General features: G+C 33.8%; 2 protein-coding genes across 6 annotated transcripts in view; one reads left to right on the top strand and one right to left on the bottom strand.

Moving 5' to 3' along the window:
* Positions 1–249: 249 nt before the first annotated feature.
* LOC134706241 (aquaporin-11-like) lies at positions 250–5,681 on the bottom strand. Of its 2 annotated transcripts, none has more exons than XM_063565003.1 (3): positions 5,322–5,450; positions 3,446–4,097; positions 250–1,448 (listed from the first exon to the last, which is right to left on the bottom strand). In XM_063565003.1, exons 1-3 carry the CDS (start codon positions 5,322–5,324, stop codon positions 1,246–1,248), a joined length of 858 nt encoding a protein of 285 aa, XP_063421073.1. In that variant the 5' UTR covers positions 5,325–5,450; the 3' UTR covers positions 250–1,245. The 2 variants fall into 2 exon arrangements, with proteins under 2 accessions (XP_063421073.1, XP_063421074.1); XM_063565004.1 differs by having other exon boundaries at positions 251–1,448; positions 5,448–5,681.
* The window catches only part of LOC134706239 (calpain-2 catalytic subunit-like), a 31,488-nt gene continuing 13,362 nt past the window's right edge, over positions 1,100–19,225 (top strand). Inside the window, exons 1-2 of one of the 4 annotated variants that reach the window (XM_063565000.1) lie at positions 1,100–1,188; positions 9,940–10,577. In XM_063565000.1, coding sequence (XP_063421070.1) covers positions 9,954–10,577 — 624 coding nt within the window. In that variant the 5' untranslated portion in view covers positions 1,100–1,188; positions 9,940–9,953. Of the gene's footprint in view, positions 1,189–7,822; positions 8,028–9,939; positions 10,578–19,225 lie in introns of those variants that run through there. The other 3 variants (XM_063565002.1, XM_063565001.1, XM_063564999.1) reach the window with 3 other exon arrangements.

Below are 19,225 nucleotides of genomic sequence, written 5' to 3'. Positions count from 1 at the left end.
GTTCCTCAATGTCAAGGTCAAGGGTAATATTTTGTATGGATTGATAAACAACTCAGCACATATTACTGATATACTGATTTTTTTTATTGAACAATGTAATATAAATCAACAATATGGTTAGTATAAATTAACAAGGTTTGCAAATTTCAAACAAGGTTTGCAAATTTCAAACAAGGTTTACACAATTCAAACAAAGTTTACACAATTCAAACAAAGTTTACACGATTCAAACAAGGTTTAAATTACATGTATATAAACAAGGTTTGCACATTTCAAACAAGTTTCTCACATCTTAACAAAACAAATATAATATATATGGATTGCACCATCATATTGCTGTATTTAAAAATATCAATTAACTTCCTTGCCTAGGACTAGTATTTAATGGGACTAAATATGTGTACCCTGGGCTAGGGAATAGTTTAAAGCTATATTGTTAAATGGATACCTAGGCCTAGGACAAGTACTAATTTTCAATATTAATAGGCACTCAGGCCTAAGACAAATGTTAAATGTTAATTATCAATGGGTTGACTCATGCCATTGACAAGTGTTAAATGACAATTATTATTCGTACCCCGACCTGGAACTAGAGTAAAAAACTACTATAATGGGCACAAGGGTCTGGGACCAGTGCTAAATGCTAATTAATTTACTAATGGACATTCAGGCCTTGAGCAACTGTTAATATTAATCAAAGAGAACACGGGTCTTATACAAGTGTTAAGTGTTAAAATTATGATTGAGCACCAGGCCTGGTACTAGTGTAAACAAATACTAATAATGGGCACCAGGCCTGGAGAAAAATGTTTAATGGTATTATCAATGGAAATCCCTAGTCGGGAACAAGATAAATGAACCATCGATTTTTGGCTTGGAACAAAAGTATACTGTCATTGTTGATGGACAGACAGTTTCTTATAGATCTTGGACAAGTCTTCAACAACAGTACTGTAAATGTTATCCCTTTTATAATATTTCACATTACGAAATAGTATATAATTAAGAAGTTGTAAAAATGTATAAATTTTAGATAAATTAAATTCCGCGAAATTTCATCAATTGTTTTGGCGCATTAACGTCATGGCAAGGAATGTCACCGGCAACTTTAGATTTGACGATAAATTTGAGCCAAGGAAAAACGTTGATTCTTAAAAGATAACATCAGAATAAAGCACTACAAAACAGGTAAGTAACCTCTTGTACTCGAAAGATAAACTCGAGAAACTTTGAGAATGAAATCGATCATTTCTCCTTTTTTTCAGCATCCATCTTTGACTTCGTTACATCGATATGTAGTTTATTATCAAAGACGAGAGCCATATAACAACCAATGAATGGTCCAATCCAATACACTATGAAATGTTCCCATGCTGAGGTTCCTCTACAACCAAACATGTGACCAAACGCCATGGCTGGGTTAAAATACATTCCGGTTAAGTGCATTCCTAAATTATAAAAAAAAAACATCCTTGTTAACTGCATTCCTAAATGATAAAAAAAAAACATACCTGTTTAGTGCATTTCTAAATCAAAATAACTATTTGATATAATCAAGTTTCTGAATAAAAGTATACTCCTGACCGGTGATTTTTTAGCATAAGTCCATGTGACCAAACTATTACTGTAGTAAATTAAATAACAAGAGATAACTCGAGGAAACTTGCTGTGCCATTGTGTAGCAAAAGAAATTCTTTTGAACATTGTAAATGGTGAAAAGACGTTCGTTTTTGCAACATGCATACAATGTAAAACGATGTTCTTTTGTACATAATTCATGGTAAACAAGAATGTGTCCATAGTACACGGATGCCCCACTCGCACTATCATTTTCTGTGTTCAGTGACCACGAAAATTGGGGTCAGAACTTTAATTTGGAATTAAAATTAGAAATATCATGTCATAGGGAACATGTGTACTAAGTTTCAAGTTGATGTAACTTTAACTTCATCAAAAAGTACCTTGACCAAAAACTTTAACCTGAACTGTGCACTATCATCTTCTATGTTCAGTGGACCATGTAATTGGGGTCAAAACTATAATTTGGCATTAAAATTAGAAAGATCATATCATGGGGGACATGTGTACTAAGTTTCAAATTGATTGGACTTCAACTTCATCAAAAACTACCTCGAACAAAAACTTTAACCTGAAGCGGGACGAACGGACGCACAGACGGACGAACGGAGGCACAGACCAGAAAACATAATGCCCCTCTACTATCGTAGGTGGGGCATAATAAAAATTCTTTTGTATATCATACACGGTGAACAGATGTTATTTTGAAAATGTGTTCGTTTGTATATCATACATGGTGAAAACGTGTTCTTTTGTATGTCATACATGGTGAAAAAGTGTTCTTTTTGTACTTTATACATGGTGAAAACGTGTTCTTTTGTATATCATACATGGTGAAAACGTGTTCTTTTGTACTTCATACATGGTGAAAACGTGTTCTTATATCATACAGGGTGATAATGTGTTCTTTTGTACTTCATACATGGTGAAAACGTGTTCTTTTCTATATCATACATGGTGAAAACGTGTTCTTTTGCACTTCATACATGGTGAACATATCTTTTTGTGCATCACACAGTGAAAAGTAAGTCTTTTTTCTTCTATAACTGAGACAGGGCTATCATAGGTCTTGTTTGAAGTTACCAAACACTTCCTGTATTATATCACATCCGACGTTCCCTGTTTGGACCTTTTCAATGCTATATATAAAGATGCCACACGAGTGCTCAGCGTACGGCTGACATATAGGATGTGTTTGCCTTCTCTTTTATGGATATAGCTTGAGATTTTTAAATTCGGCATTTGCAAGTTAACCAATTGGTAAAATGTAACAAAAAAAACCCGTGATCGGTTAACAAAACATATTTTTTACGAAAAACGAAACTAAGGTCAAGATATGATAAAGCCAGCCAGATGCACAAACATTCTTTAGATTTATCATAATTCACAAATTTCTTAAAAGTATCTGAAGAGTATCCCAAATTGGAGATGGAATCAATGAACCGAACAATTGAGATTTTTTTGTTAAACGAATATTTTAATAAGTTAACCTTAAATCGATTCTATTGACCAGGAAAAATTTACCAAATCATTAAAGCCAAGATTAAAGTTGTGATGTAATTCATTGTGATTTATCTGCTTACAAGAGAACCCGGCTAGGTGTTTAAAAGTGAACAAAATATGTGTAAAGGATATAGTACGGATATTTTATAGGCTAGCTAGTTGTTATTATAACGTAAATTACTAATCTTAGTTTCAACTGTGAATCATATGTCGTAATGTTTGCTAATAACTATTTCTGGAGAACCTTTCAAGATAAGTTTGTTGATCGAGTAGTGTACACATATGAAATTCTAGAACTGGGATGTTATATATAAACATATATTATAGATAAGCAAATATTGTGTGTTGCAAAATAATAATTTACCCATGACAATCATGAATGCACCATTAGAACACTTCAGGACTTCGTCGATGAATGATTGTGGAACCAGGGTCTGCAAACCCAACCATGTGTCAATCAAAGTGGCGCCAAGTTCAACGGTCAGGCCCACGGTCAAGGCAACAGAAAGATCTGTATCACAGACTGTTTCTAAATACCTCTCACGGTGATCCTCTACAAGATCTAAAGCCCAAACCATTCTGGCGAAATAATACGACGTAGCACCAGCTAAAGTCTGTACTAATATCTTAGCAATAGCAGTTTTTGTGCTTATTTTATATGTACATAAATCGTAGAACGATTTAACTGGATTCTCCGAAGCACCGAAATATGTTCTGTTTGCTACCAAGCACTGGAGAACAACCGCAATGAATAACCATATGGCACCATAGTGCTTCATTATAAAGTTATTTTCGAAGAAGTAAGCACACATTTCCAAAGTGGCTGAAAAATCAGCGATGTATTGTTGGCACCATGCAGGAGAGAACTGTTTATTCAAAACACGGAATATAACTCCTGTACCCATGGTTACAATGAAATAAACCAAACTTCCTACGACTGGACTAAGAAAGTCTTCTAATTCCGGTGATTCTCCCATAGTCAGTTGCCATAGACCCCGCCAAGCCATCTCAATTGTCTGCAAATAATTAATCATATTAATTTTAGAAGTGAAAAATTGTTCTAATTCTATTATAGATATGACTACTGACATGTTTCATTTAATTTCATTTAAACCTCTTTGATTAGAAATTGTCTTATTTTGCTTACTAGTATTTGTGTTGAAGTTTAAATGTAGTTTTAAAGAAGACATCTCTCATGTCTTTAAAAAATCTCTTTTAGATTCACTCGGGTTTTGTTAGATGAAAGCAAAATTGTTGCGTCTGCTTGTCTGTCTCTCGATTTACCCTCTGGTCGTCAGTCCCGCTTCCTTACTTGCGTTTAACTTTTGTACCATTGCACTTAAGTTTATCACAGTTGACTTTGACTCTTATTAAAGTAAATCCTTGAAGATCCGACTGATACCTCTTGTACCGTAAAACATATAAACCAAACTTGGTATGCAGTTTCATCATAGGGCTAGATATAGGGTGGTGTTATATGCCAAAGGCAGGTCACTTTGAAGTTGACCCTTACCTTTGATCCCAATGATTATCCTTGTATAGTTTGTGTCCTGCGCATAACTTTTGTACATACAACTAAGATGACATAAACTTGGTTTGCTCATGCATCGTTGGCTGAGTGTGTGTCATATATAAACGGTATAGGTCCTTCTGATCTTGACTATGTCCATTGGCCTCTATGATATGCATGAACACCTCGTCTGATTTATGTCTTACGCATAACTCTTTCACAATAGAACTTACGTTGGTCATATTTTTATGCTGATGCATCAGTTGCTGGATGTGTGTCATATACCATATTCAGGTCACGCTGACCTTCACCTTAACTTTTGACCCTATTATAGTTATTTGTATTCGCCCGGGGTTATATGTGTTCTCCTTGAGATATTATATGAATGGAGAAAAGCCGACAATCCCAAATTGTCATCGTCTACAAACAGAATTTTTCATTTGTAACTTAAATGAATGTTTTTTTTTGTATCTTGTTTGAAAATGCATCATACAAAACATTTAAGCCATGTTTCTACTACAACTGTCAAGTCATCACATGCTGACCTTTAGCTGACCTTTAGCTGAACACGACCTTTTGACTGTTTTGTTGAGTTGCTATATCAATACCGTTTAATATTACGTTTCTGAAGTTTGTGTTTATTATGGAGATTCGTGACCTGCGATGACACATACTTGTACATGAATATATTATACAATACTTTATTTTATCTCTATATATAACCACCCACCATAAAACTGGTTTACATTAATAACGAAGCGTGACATTGAGCATAAAGGTCAGCATCTATCACTATCGAGACTGCTCTCGTGTTATCAAATATTAATAAATATCGAACTGCTTATTGATTACCTACCTCTTACTGAACTGGAATGTCCAAACAAAAAAATCCGGATGTTTATAGTTTCCGCTTGAAAGATGACAGTTTTCTTTATAATGAAAAACTTTAAATGATTCACCACACTATATCTGTTATGCTTATCTATTGATGATCATTGATAAATACATGTGCACATAATCATGGTAATTGGTCGTTCAGTACAGATATAGCTGTCTGTTGAGTAGTTACAAATGTTAATATATTAGATTTACACACTGAGGGCGTTAGTGCTATTGCATCCGTAGGTGTATCTAATTTACACCATCTCATAATTAAAACTGTCGGCAATATTTGAAAAGTGGTCTACAGAGATCCCAGAATCACTTTATTTAAGGCCCATTTAAGGCAAGGAACTGTTTATTATCTTTAAATATACACTTCCTTGTTTTAGGAGACAAGTGCCTGTGTTCCAAGTGTTAAGAGCCGATTTTACACCTCGGTAAATTTGCAAAAAGAAGATGCCGCCGATTTTCGTTGGTCGAACAATCGTTTCTCGAATGGCACTGAGGGACAGGTAGTGGTGACCGTGAATAGTATTCGAGAAACGAGTCGACTGTTCGACATACGGAAATCGGCGGCATCTTCGTTTTGCAAATTTACCGAAGTGTAAAATCGTTGACCGAAGTACACCTTGTATGAAGCGGTTCATACTAACAATGTGCACACAGTCAACAATTTTGCAACCATATACAATAACTAAATGAAGCAGGCAATACTTATGATTATGTTTTTTGCTAGGATCATAAAAACATGATTTTTCAAGTTTTTCTTATATTTATCGGTTCACTTAATTGTTGAAGCTCGCGTCATCGTGAATTTTATTATACAGTTAGCCGACTAGAGTCAGTGAGTCCGCAAGGAATCACTTGCCCAGTAGCCCGTGCTAATCTAAATATTTTGACTAGCTTTCAGTTTTTGAATACCAATTGTGTGAATTTACTTAAACTTTGACTAAAGCTGCAACTTCTTTATGCAAATTTGACATGAGCTGTTAAGGTCCAATTTGGTGCTTATATATGCTTTATGTCGTAGCCATGATATCTGACGAATGTTAATCCAGAACCACAAAATTACAAGAATAAGATTACGACCAGGTCACATGAAGATTTGATATGAATCTACACTCATAAGACAGAAGCAGCATCATCTATACAGAGTCAGATAAATATCCATAATACATCGGTTATACTCAACTGACAATTTGTATTATATAATTCAAACATTGCATTTCAGCCATGTTAATTTGAATTATTTGTAGACTTGGTCTTGTTGATCTTTTAAGCTATTCAAAGTCGATGACGAGGTTTTTTTTGTTTTGTTTTTTACTTCGAACGAAATTGACTACTCATTAGCCTGTTGCCCGGTCTATCTATAAATGGTTTTCAGAATAAAAGACATTAAAGGACAATAACTCCTTGAAGAGGTCATCTGAGAGTTTGATGTTAATGGATCGTGAAGATTTCTGTCTTGTCAGATTTTCTCTATTTGAAGCGGGTTCAAGATATAAGACAAAAATTGCGTTCTTCTACTTTGCTCTATATTTTTCCACTGTCGGTCATGTTGGTTGGCAGGTTGGATCACCGGACACATTTTAAACAAGATACCCCAACAATAATTGCGGCAAAGCGTAAATTTGGAACAGAAGTTTCAAAGGTGATTTTTTTGTAAAAGTTAAATGATGGCAACGAATGCCGAACAACGGGCAACGACTATATATGGGCGATGAAGGTGGGGGTACAACGTTGCCAAAAAATAAAAAGTTATCTCATTGAACCCCTTTTGGCCAGTGAACCGATTAGATAATTTAGGTTCCAACAGGATTTCTCTATGTGACAAACCTTTTATTTGTTTTATTTTTATGAGTTATTGTATATTCTATTGTAATTATGTTGATTTATTGGATATTCTATTGTGATTAAGTGCGATTTGCTCTTTTTGGTTTTAAGAATTGAGGTTAAACCTCCAGTCTAAACCTCCCGTCTAAACCTTAATCCGTTCATATGAAATAAATATACTTGTCTCTATTGTACAAAGACAAACACATTTTGTTTTAATATAACCGCTATTTATTTACAATACACCATTAGGTACATATAAATAAACAACGTACGATTTGAAAGTGTATTGCTTCAATGTATTTTTCAAGTATTATAATTATGACGTTTTTAATTATATTTACACACAAGCGAAACAAAAACGTCACCCATGCATAAAATATTTCATAATCAAATTGTCTTTCATCGTCCCAATATATTCACCTATATTTTGTAATTAAGTCTAAGCCGATTTGATTCATTGGTGAAAATCGATCCGAACTTTTAGTTTACGTAGTTGCTTAGATTCGACTGTAAACATCACAATTATTGTATTGTTTTCTATTAAGAATTTAAAAAACATTTTGGACATTCAAACTGGTTGATCGCCACGGTTCATTTGATACCGGAATTTAACAAGTGCATATTGAAATATTATCTTTGATTTAAGAAAGTTGAAAGTTAACATGGATTTGTAAATAACTGTTATAAACTATATTTTGGTGACATTCATTTGAATCAGGTACGTTTTAGCTTCATTATCATGGCATCATCATGCATTAATAAGTATTTTCCCTATTTGGCTTCATTCATCTCAACAAAGAAGATTTGGTATGGTTGCCAATAAGAAAACTCTCCATCGGAGTTTTAGAACGCAGTGGCGGATCTAGGATTTCAGAAAGGGGACCCGCTTTCGTTATCCTTCAGTGATTTCCTATTAAAACAACTAAAAATTTCTTTAAAAAGGGGGAACTCGGGACACCCCATAAATCCGCCCCTGGAACGGAAAAAATCATTGAATCGAGATAATACATGATTTGTAAAATTTAATTGCTTTTTATACTTATCTACTACCCTGTACACCATCGCCTATATGTAGATATTTTACAAATGAGGATATGTGGTAAAGTTGACAACAAGACAACTATTTCCACCATAATCCAACGCCGGGTGACATGGATGTACGCAGCTATAGTTCATTGTACGGCCTTCATTTATTAGCAAAATGAATACTATATAGTCAGGTATAAAATACTTTGACATGAAAAAATCTGAACTTGGTATAAGAAAGCCAACGATTTATTAACCAAAGATTAACTGAAAAAACAAATAAGCCAGACATGAACCAACGACAACCACTGAATTACAGGCTTCTGACTTGGGACAGGCACATAAAGGATCTGGCAGAGTGAAACGTGTAAAAACTTTGTGGTGGTTCAATCTTCCCCTAACACAACATAAGAACAAACGTAAAGACGGGGACCAAAACAACAAACACAGGACAACATTCGGAAATATAAAAGTTCTTTGTGATAAAAATTGCAGAGGGCAAAGATAATACAAGGTATTAGTAATTAATTTAAAGAAATGGAAGGGAAAACAATGTTTTTAAACTACCGGTTGACATCTCTTTCACAAGCATAAAATATACATGTTACTGTTATTTTAATATGATATATATTTTTTTCTGAGACAAGTGCTATTGACCATCCACAAGCACTTGTGGTCATCCGATGTTTAGTACTTCAGTACTTTGATTTTTATTATGAAAAGATTCTATATTTAATCCGGCTGACTTACTTTTGTATTATTAGTCCGATAACATATTTTTTTATGATAAAAATTACACCGAATTAAACTTTTAGAGCATATATTTAACATTCAGCAAACTAACCGAATCAAGGGAACAACAAAACGCTCTGCCATTAAAAATGACTTGAAACCGGTGGTAATGAATGAAAATAAGAGACCCCATGGACACGAAAAGAAAATTATATCTTATGTCTACATGGTAAAGAAATTGATTCTTCAAACGCGAGCGGAATCGCATACTTATTACACTGCAATCCTCGTGATAGGTTGAAAGTAATTGGACCATTGACTCAACATGAGTCGAATCATATCGTTTTATTTTACTCACTTTAAAGTTTTATGATAATTTTGAAAAAAATCGGATCCTTGGCTCATCTTGAGTCGAATCAATCGCTTTATTTCACACACGTTACATGTCATGTCTCATGATAGATTTAAAGGACATGGATCATTGGCTCAACATGAGTCGAATTTTATTTCACAAATATTACACTTAAATTCTTATGATAGATTTGAAGGAAATTAGCATTGGCTCAACGTGAGTCGAATCAGACGTTTTATTTCACTCACATCACACTTTTAAATACTACTCATGAAAGATTGAAAGTAAATGGATCATTGACTCAACGTGAGTCGAATCAAATCGTTTCATATAGGATGAGAAGATGGTTGCCAGTAAGTGTCCACAAAACCCCAAAATGTCATACATTTAAGTAACTATAGGTCACCACACGACCTTCAACAATTAGCAATAAACTAATAATGACAAAAAGAAAACAGTTCTTATATATCTTCAAATCTATTTGATCTTTGCTAGCACAAATTGTAAATGTTTATTACAGAAAAGTTACTCAACATGGGATGTGCACCATCATCAGATACCGGCACACAATATGCATCGCTTGGTCACCATGGAAACACAAATGTAAGTAGGAAAACTAAAACACCAACAGATAGCCAACTATATGGCAATACAAAAAAGAGTAGAAAGTCATCTACATCATCGTCTTCATCGTCTTCATCAGATGGTAGTAAAAAAAGCAAAGAAGAAAATCAGCAAAATAACGTACACCCTGTTCCGCCACCGCCGGTAAAACTCACAGAAAATGACAAGAAACAGGAACAGCAAAGGAAAGTCATAACACCGCCACCACCAGATCCTGTTCCAACACCTATGGAAAAAGAAGAGGCACCACCTGTGCTCCCTCCTCCGCCTGTTGAAGAGAAAGAGGACAGAAAACCAAGTCCAGTACCATCGCCTACTCCTGTAGAACAGGAAGAAGAGCGACAGCCAAGTCCAAAACCACCACCGCCTCAAGATGATAATGACATGAGAAACCCAACTGACGATGACAAACAACAGGTACCGCCAACGCCGCAACAGGAAGAAGAGAAACAAATAACACCGCCACCTCCACAAGAGGAGGAGAAACAAATAACTCCATCAGCACCACCGATGCCTATACCACCACCAGATATGGTAAATTTCATTTGCTATGTGTGTTTGTGTGTTCTGTTAGTCTGTGTGTTTCACTCAACTTACAAGACATTATATATATTTTATTTGTGTGTCTAAATTAACTTCACTCTGGGTAATTGGTATAACAACTCGCTTGTATATGGAGTACGGTTTGGGATTTTTATTGAGTGTTACAGCTCGTTTTACATAATTTTAGGCATGTGTTGTGTATCAGTATTTACTAAGATGTTTTTATCAACATCTTTGGTATATTGTGCTTGGTGAAAGATGTCCTTATATCTATACGTATCATTTTATGTTATGTTATATCTTGACCATGCCCAAATAATTAACATATATTTATATATTGAGAATAATCAAAATATATGTTTATACTCGGAATCAAAAACCGTTGGTCTAAATTTAAACCTTTTTATTAAAAGTGTCATTTGAGTGTTCATTCTCGGAAAAGTCCGAAATTGCTTCGTTAGATTTTAAAGTTAAACGCAAAAACAGATGTCAAAATTCGTTTCGTGTTACGGTTCGATTCAATAAGCTGAACTAGTAATTTTATCTGAGTTATGTTGCTACATAACACCTGGAGTTTTGTATTTTAATGGAAATTTATACTTTGACATTATAAAAAAGTAAATGAAAGATATTTATTTCTTTTTTGGTCATCTCAACCATATTTTATTTCATAACATGTATTCTTTTGTTAATTAAATGGTGTTTTTTTAAAGAAGAAAAAAGCCTATTATCAGTTCACCTTTTTTTTGCATCATTTGGCTTCCGTCGTTTGTCGCCTATATGTCCGTCGTCCTTTAACTTTTATGAAAATCTTCTCCTCTGAAACTACTGGGCCAAATTTTAACCGAACTTGGCCACAATCATCATTCAGGTATCTAGTTTTAAAAAAAGAGTCCGGTAATCCGGCCAACCAACCAAAATAGAATATAGGGATAAAATGTAGATATTGGCTTCTATCTCTGAAACCATTAAGCATTTTGAGGAAATCTGACAGAAAGTAAAATTGTTAATCAGGTCAAGATCTATATGCCCTGAAATTTTCAAATGAATCAGACAACTTGTTGTTGGGTTGCTGCCCCTGAATTGGTAATTTTAATGAAATTTTGCCGTTTTTGGTTATTATCTTGAATATTATTATAGATAGAGATAAACTGTAAACAGCAATAAGGTTCAGCAAAGTAAGATCTACAAATAAGTCAACATGACCAAAATGGTTAGTTGACTCCTTAAGGGGGCTCCTGGGTATAAATCATTTTTTGTTTCTAATATAGGATTTCGCTATATTTTTCTCTAAATAAACTTTATCCTATACCTAATAGAAAAATAAAATAAAAATATGGGGTCACCGTTCATTTAAGCTCACAATCTGCCATCTAAAAAAGCATGCATTTTTGTAAAGGTACTTTTTTCTGTTGAACTAATAGGAGAAAAAAAGGTAAAATGGAAATAAAAAAAGAACCTAATATAAGAAATTGCTTGAATTTTACAATTATTTAGTTTAAGTGCAGCTTATTTGAAAAAAATAATAAAAAATATAGGTCACCGATGAGTTTAAAAAGATATTTCAATTTTAATGCCAAAAAAATGTCATTTTTTTCATCAAAGGGAGATAATTTAGAGCTTTTTCAATGATATCGAAATTTTAAAAATCATTTGGGGCTAAAAGGCCTTGATTTTTTGGGTTGATTTTTTTACCATATCATAATGTTACAACTAGTTATGTAATGAATAAAATATATTATGAAAATTTTTTTTTAAATATTTGCTGTTTTTTTTGTACCCACGAGCCTCCTTAAGGGCATACGATACAGTTTTGATCCTGTATTTATAAGTTCATGAAAATTTGCATATAGGCTATTTTTTACCTGATTAAATTAGATATGTAATAAAAAATATACCTTCATGTGCTACTTTTTGAGTAAAACGAGGTCGAAATTTTGTATATTTGCTCAAAATTCAGATTTGTGGCCGTAATTTCTTTTTCGAAAGAAAGACATAACTTTTTAGTTATAAAAGATAAACACAAACTGTTTTTTGCTAAATAATCGGTAATTTCTGTGTTTTAAAAATATCCTAAAAAATATGCAATTTTTTTATTAAAAAATAACTCATATTTATCAAATGTTCATGAATTGAGGAAAAAACGTAATTTTTTACTGCATGTTTATCAAAATTAAAAAAAAATCCTCTATTTACAGTTTTATAAAATTTGGGTCACATAATCTCCCTGCAAAATGAAACAAAATGCCGTTTTGAAAAATAGGGGTCCATGAACTCGTTTTCAAATTAAATCAGTTTGAATGATAAAAATCAGTCGAAAAATGCCTCTTTTCCCGATATGTCACAGTTTGACGTCGCGAAAATAACAAATTACGTTAGCAACGTCATAACCTTCCCTGTAACTGTATCGTATGCCCTGACGTCGCGAAATTAACAAATTACGTTAGCAACGTCATAACCTTCCCTGTAACTGTATCGTATGCCCTAAAATCAGTCGAAAAATGCATCTTTTCCCGATATGTCACAGTTTGACGTCGCGAAAATAACAAATTACGTTAGCAACGTCATAACCTTCCCTGTAACTGTATCGTATGCCCTTAAGGCCTTAAGGGCATACGATACAGTTACAGGGAAGGTTAAGGCCTTAAGGGCATACGATACAGTTACAGGGAAGGTTATGACGTTGCTAACGTAATTTGTTATTTTCGCGACAAGGGCATACGATACAGTTACAGGGAAGGTTATGACGTTGCTAACGTAATTTGTTATTTTCGCGACGTCAAACTGTGACATATCGGGAAAAGATGCATTTTTCGACTGATTTTTAGGGCATACGATACAGTTACAGGGAAGGCAGTGACGTTGCTAACGTAATTTGTTATTTTCGCGACGTCAAACTGTGACATATCGGGAAAAGATGCATTTTTCGACTGATTTTTATCATTCAAACTGATTTAATTTGAAAACGAGTTCATGGACCCCTATTTTACAAAACGGCATTTTGTTTCTTTTTGCAGGGAGATTATGTGACCCAAATTTTATAAAACTGTAAATAGAGGATTTTTTTTTAATTTTGATAAACATGCAGTAAAAAATGACGTTTTTTCCTCAAATCATGAACATTTGATAAATATGACTTATTTCTGAATAAAAAATGCATATTTTTTAGGATATTTATAAAATACAGAAATTACCGATTATTTAACAAAAAAAAATTGGTGTTTATCTTTTATAACAAAAAACTTATGTCTTTCTTTCGAAAAAGAAATTACGGCCACAAATCTGAATTTCGAGCAAATAGACAAAATTTCGACCTCATTTTACTCAAAAAGTAGCACATGAAGGTATATTTTTTATTACATATTTGATTTAATCTGGTAAAAAATAGTCTATATGCAAATTTTCATGAACTTGTAAATACAGGATCAAAACTGTATCGTATGCCCTTAAGGTGTTATTGCCTTTTTATAGTAAATCTTTAACAATTTTTCGTAAATTTTTGTTATCGTTTACAAAAATCTTCTCCTCGGAAACTACTGTGAGAGACAAATTTAACTTGTCCACAATTATCTTTAGTTAGAGTATCTTGTTTATAAAATGTTTCTGATAACCCCGCCCATGAACCAAGATGGCAATCATGGCTAAAATAGTACATAGGGTAAAATGCCGTTTTGGCTCATATCTCTGAAACCAAAGCATTTAGAGCAAATCTGACATTGGTTAAATTGTTCTTTGGGTCAACATCTATCTGCCATGAAAATGTCTAACCAATCAGGCATCCCGTTATTAGATTGCTAACCCATGATTGGTTATTTAAAGTAAATTTCGCAGCTTTTAAAGTAATAATCTTCAATATTATTATAGATCGAGATAAACTGTGAACAGCAATAATGTACAGCGAAGTTATAACTACAAATAAGTCAACATGACCAAAATGGTCAATTAGTTAATGTCCTATATAATAAATTTTTAACAATTTTCATAATTTTGGTAAATTTTTACAAAAACATCACCATCACCAAAACACAATTTTGTCACGAATCCATCGGTGTCCTTTGTTTAATATTTACATAGACAAAGGTGAGCGACACTGGATCTTTAGAGCCTCTAGTTTTGACATGCCCCGAACGTCTGAACACATAAGCATGTTCTTTGTATTATCAATGCTACTAAAAGATGTAATATAAATAGGTAAAGAGATTGCTAATCTAACGAGAGAAAAATCATCCAGAAATTAAAAAAAAAATCATAACAAAAAACTCAATCAGAACCACTGATGCCTATACCACCAGATATGATAACATTTCATTTGCTTTGTTTGTCTGTGTGTTCTCTGTGTGTGTGTGTCTAAATTAAGCTACCTTCACTCTGGCTGTGGTACAACAACTCGCTTGTATATGGAGTTATGGGTTTATATGGAATGTTACAGCTTATGTTAATCTGTTAATAACATGTTTATAACCTCCATTGGAGTTATGGGTTTATATGGAATGTTACAGCTTATGTTAATCTGTTAATAACATGTTTACAACCTGCATGTGTTATTTTTCATTTATTAAGCGAGGTGTTTTTATCAATTATTTTGGTAGTCTTATACTTGGTTGAAGATGTCCTTATATTTATTTGTTTCATCTTATGGTATGTTATATCTTGTCTATGCCCAAATAATCCACATATATTTATATATTCAAAATAATCAAAATATATGTTAATAGAGTCAACAACTCTGGACTCAATATAATCCTGTTCTTAAATGTGTCATTTGAGTGTTCATTCTCGGAAAAGTCCGAAACTGCTTCGTTAGATTTTAAAGTTAAACGCAAAATCAGATTTCAAAATTCGTTTCGTGGAAAGGTTTGATACAATGAGCCGAACTAGTAATTTTGTCCGAGTTCCTGTTATGCAATTAAGATTCAGAACACCTTGAGCTTTGTATTCTCATGTAAATTTATGCTTTTACATTTAAAAATCTATTTTCGCCATCTCAACCAAAGGTTTGATATTTAATTCATAATATGTATTATTTTGTTAATTAAATTCGTGGAAGAGGAAAAAAACTTTTTATTTTAACATGTCACGAAAGTCACGAAACACCTAACAATTTTGCTATATATATGGAAGTATACATTGTGATGTATACACTTATGTGAAAAACATCATGATGGTGAGTATAATATTTATCAATATTACTATGTTATATAAATATGTAAAGAGAGAAAAAATCATCCAGAAAAAAATCAAATTAAATCATTGCAAAAAAGAACAAATGCATTAGTTCGAGATCCGAAATTAAATGGACGGAAATGTTAATGATAACTAGACTAGCATTCTTGTTTGACAAGGGCATACAATTGTCGGTATCCAACAATCCCTTTTTATCTCACCTGGCCCAAAGGGCCAAGTGAGCTTTTCTCATCACTTGGCGTCCGGCGTCCGTCGTCGTCCGTCGTCGTCGTCGTCCGTCGTCGTCCTGCGTCCGGCGTTAACTTTTACAAAAATCTTCTCCTCTGAAACTACTAGGCCAAATTTAACCAAACTTGGCCACAATCATCATTGGGGTATCTAGTTTAAAAATTGTGTCTGGTGACCCCGCCAACTAATCAAGATGGCCGCCATGGCTATAAATAGAACATAGGGGTAAAATGCAGTTTTTGGCTTATAACTCAAAAACCAAAGCATTTAGGGCAAATTTGACATGGGGTAATATTGTTAATCAGGTTAAAATCTATCTGCTCTGAAATTTTCAGATGAATCTGACATTCCGTTGTTAGGTTGCTGCCCCTGAATTGGTAATTTTAAGGAAATTTTGTTGTTTTTGGTTATTATCTTGAATATTATTTTAGATAGAGATAAACTGTTAAAAGCAATAATGTTCAGCAAAGTAAGATCTACAAATAAGACAACATGACCAAAATGATCAGTTGACCACTTTAGGAGTTATTGCCCTTTATAGTCAATTTTTAACCATTTTTCGTAAATCTTAGTAATCTTTTAAAAAAATCTTCTCCTCTGAAACTGCTGGACCAAATTATTTGAAACTTGGCCACAATCATCATTGGGGTTTCTAGTTTAAAAATTGTGTCCGGTGACCCCGCCAACTAACCAAGATGACCGCCATGGCTATAAATAGAACATAGGGGTAAAATGCAGTTTTTGGCTTATAACTCAAAAACCAAAGCATTTAAAGCAAATCTGACATTAGATAAAATTGTAAATCAGTTGAAGATCTATCTGCCCTAAAATTTTCAGATGAATTGGACAACCTGTTTTTGGGTTGCGGCCCCTGAATTGTTAATTTTAAGGAAATTTTGCTGTTTTTGGTTATTATATTGAATATTATTATAGATATAGGTAAACTGTAAACAGCAATAATGTTCAGCGAGGTCAGAGTTACAAATAAGTCAACATGACCAAAATGGTCAGTTGACCTCTTTAGGAGTTATTGCCCTTTAAAGTCAATTTTTAACCATTTTTCGTAAATTTTATATATCTTTTACTAAAATCTTCTTCTCTGAAACTGCTGTGCCAAATTGATCCAAACTTGGCCACAATCATCTTTGGGGTTTCTTGTTTAAAAAATGTGTCCGGTGACCTGGCCATCAAACCAAGATGGCCGCCACGGCTAAAAATAGAACATAGGGGTAAAATGCAGTTTTTGGCTTATAACTCAAAAACCAAATAATTTAGAGAAAATCTGACATGAAGTAAAATTGTTAATCAGGTCAAGATCTATCTGCCCTGAAATTTTCAGATGAATTGGACAACCTGTTTTTGGGTTGCGGCCCCTGAATTGGTAATTTTAAGGACATTTTGCTGTTTTTGGTAATTATATTGAATATTATTATAGATATAGGTAAACTATAAACAGCAATAATTTTCAGCAAAGTAAGATCTACAAATAAGTCAACATGAACGAAATGGTCAATTGACCCCTGTAGGAGTTATTGACCTTTGTAGTCAATTTTCAATCTGCTTCCTTTGTTTAATATTCACATAGACCAAGGTGAGCGACACAGGCTCTTTAGAGCCTCTAGTTCAATGAATATTACTATATATATACATGCTATACTTTATTGGTTAAAAGGTATGACCACTTACTATCCCACATAACGTATATGACGCGTCTTTCCACCACATCCATTGGATGTTATATTGTATTCTGGAAATCATTATTTATTAGCTCACCTGGCCCGAAGGGCCAAGTGAGCTTTTCTCATCACTTGGCGTCCGTCGTCCGTCGTCGTCGTCGTCGTCCGTCGTCGTCGTCGTCGTCCGTCGTCGTTAACTTTTACAAAAATCTTCTCCTCTGAAACTACTGGGCCAAATCAAACCAAACTTGGCCACAATCATCATTGGGGTTTCTAGTTTAAAAAATGTGTGGCGTGACCCGGTCAACCAACCAAGATGGCCGCCACGGCTAAAAATAGAACATAGGGGTAAAATGCAGTTTTTGGCTTATAACTCAAAAACCAAAGCATTTAGAGCAAATCTGACAGTGGTAAAAATGTTTATCAGGTCAAGATCTATCTGCCCTGAAATTTTTAGATGAATCGGTCAATCGGTTGTTGGGTTGCTGCCCCTGAATTGGTAATTTTGAAGAAATTTTGCTGTTTTTGGTTATTATCTTGAATATTATTATAGTTAGAGATAAACTGTAAACAGCAATAATGTTCAGCAAAGTAAGATCTACAAATAAGTCAACATGATCAAAATGGTCAGTTGACCCGTTTAGGAGTTATTGCCCTTTATAGTCAATTTTTAACCATTTTTCGTTAATTAAAGTAATCTTTTACAAAAATCTTCTCCTCTGAAACTACTTGGCCAAATTAATCCAAACTTGACCACAATCATCTTTGGGGTATCTAGTTTAAAAAATGTGTGGCGTGACCTGGTCAACCAACCAAGATGGCCGCCACGGCTAAAAATAGAACATAGGGGTAAAATGCACTTTTTTGCTTATAACTATGAAACCAAAGCATCTAGAGCAAATCTGACACAAAGTTAAATTGTTAATCAAGTCAATATCTATCTGCCCTGAATTTTTCAGATGAATTGGACAACTGGTTGTTGGGTTGCTGCCCTCCAATTGGTAATTTTTAAAGAAATTTTGCCGTTTTTGGTTATCTTGAATACTATTATAGATAGCGATAAACTGTAAACAGCAATAATGTTCAGCAAAGTAAGATCTACAAATAAGTCAACATGACCTAAATGGTCAATTGACCCGTTTAGGAGTTATTGCCCTTTATAGTCAATTTTTAACCATTTTTCGTAAATTAAAGTAATCTTTTACAAAAATCGTCTCCTCTGAAACTACTTGGCCAAATTAATCCAAACTTGGCCACAATCATCTTTGGGGTATCTAGTTTAAAAAATGTGTGGCGTGACCTGGTCAACCAACCAAGATGGCCGCCACCGCTAAAAATAGAACATAGGGGTAAAATGCAGTTTTTGGCTTATAACTCAAAAACCAAATAATTTAGAGAAAATCTGACATGAAGTAAAAATGTTTATCAGGTCAAAATCTATCTGCCCTGAAATTTTCAGATGAATCGGTCAACCCGTTGTTGGGTTGCTGCCCCTGAATTGGTAATTTTGAGGAAATTTTGCTGTTTTTGGTTATTATCTTGAATATTATT

Source organism: Mytilus trossulus, chromosome 2, assembly GCF_036588685.1.
Source record: "Mytilus trossulus isolate FHL-02 chromosome 2, PNRI_Mtr1.1.1.hap1, whole genome shotgun sequence".
NCBI classification, from domain to species: Eukaryota; Metazoa; Mollusca; class Bivalvia; order Mytilida; family Mytilidae; genus Mytilus; species Mytilus trossulus.
This window is presented reverse-complemented; position numbering and strand designations above follow the sequence as displayed.

Excerpts from the sequence above, each read along its gene's own strand:
- LOC134706241 (XM_063565003.1), bottom strand. Across the intron at positions 1,449-3,445 it reads TGCATTCATGATTGTCATGG|GAATGCACTTAACCGGAATG; the intron begins GTAAATTATTAT and ends TTTATAATTTAG.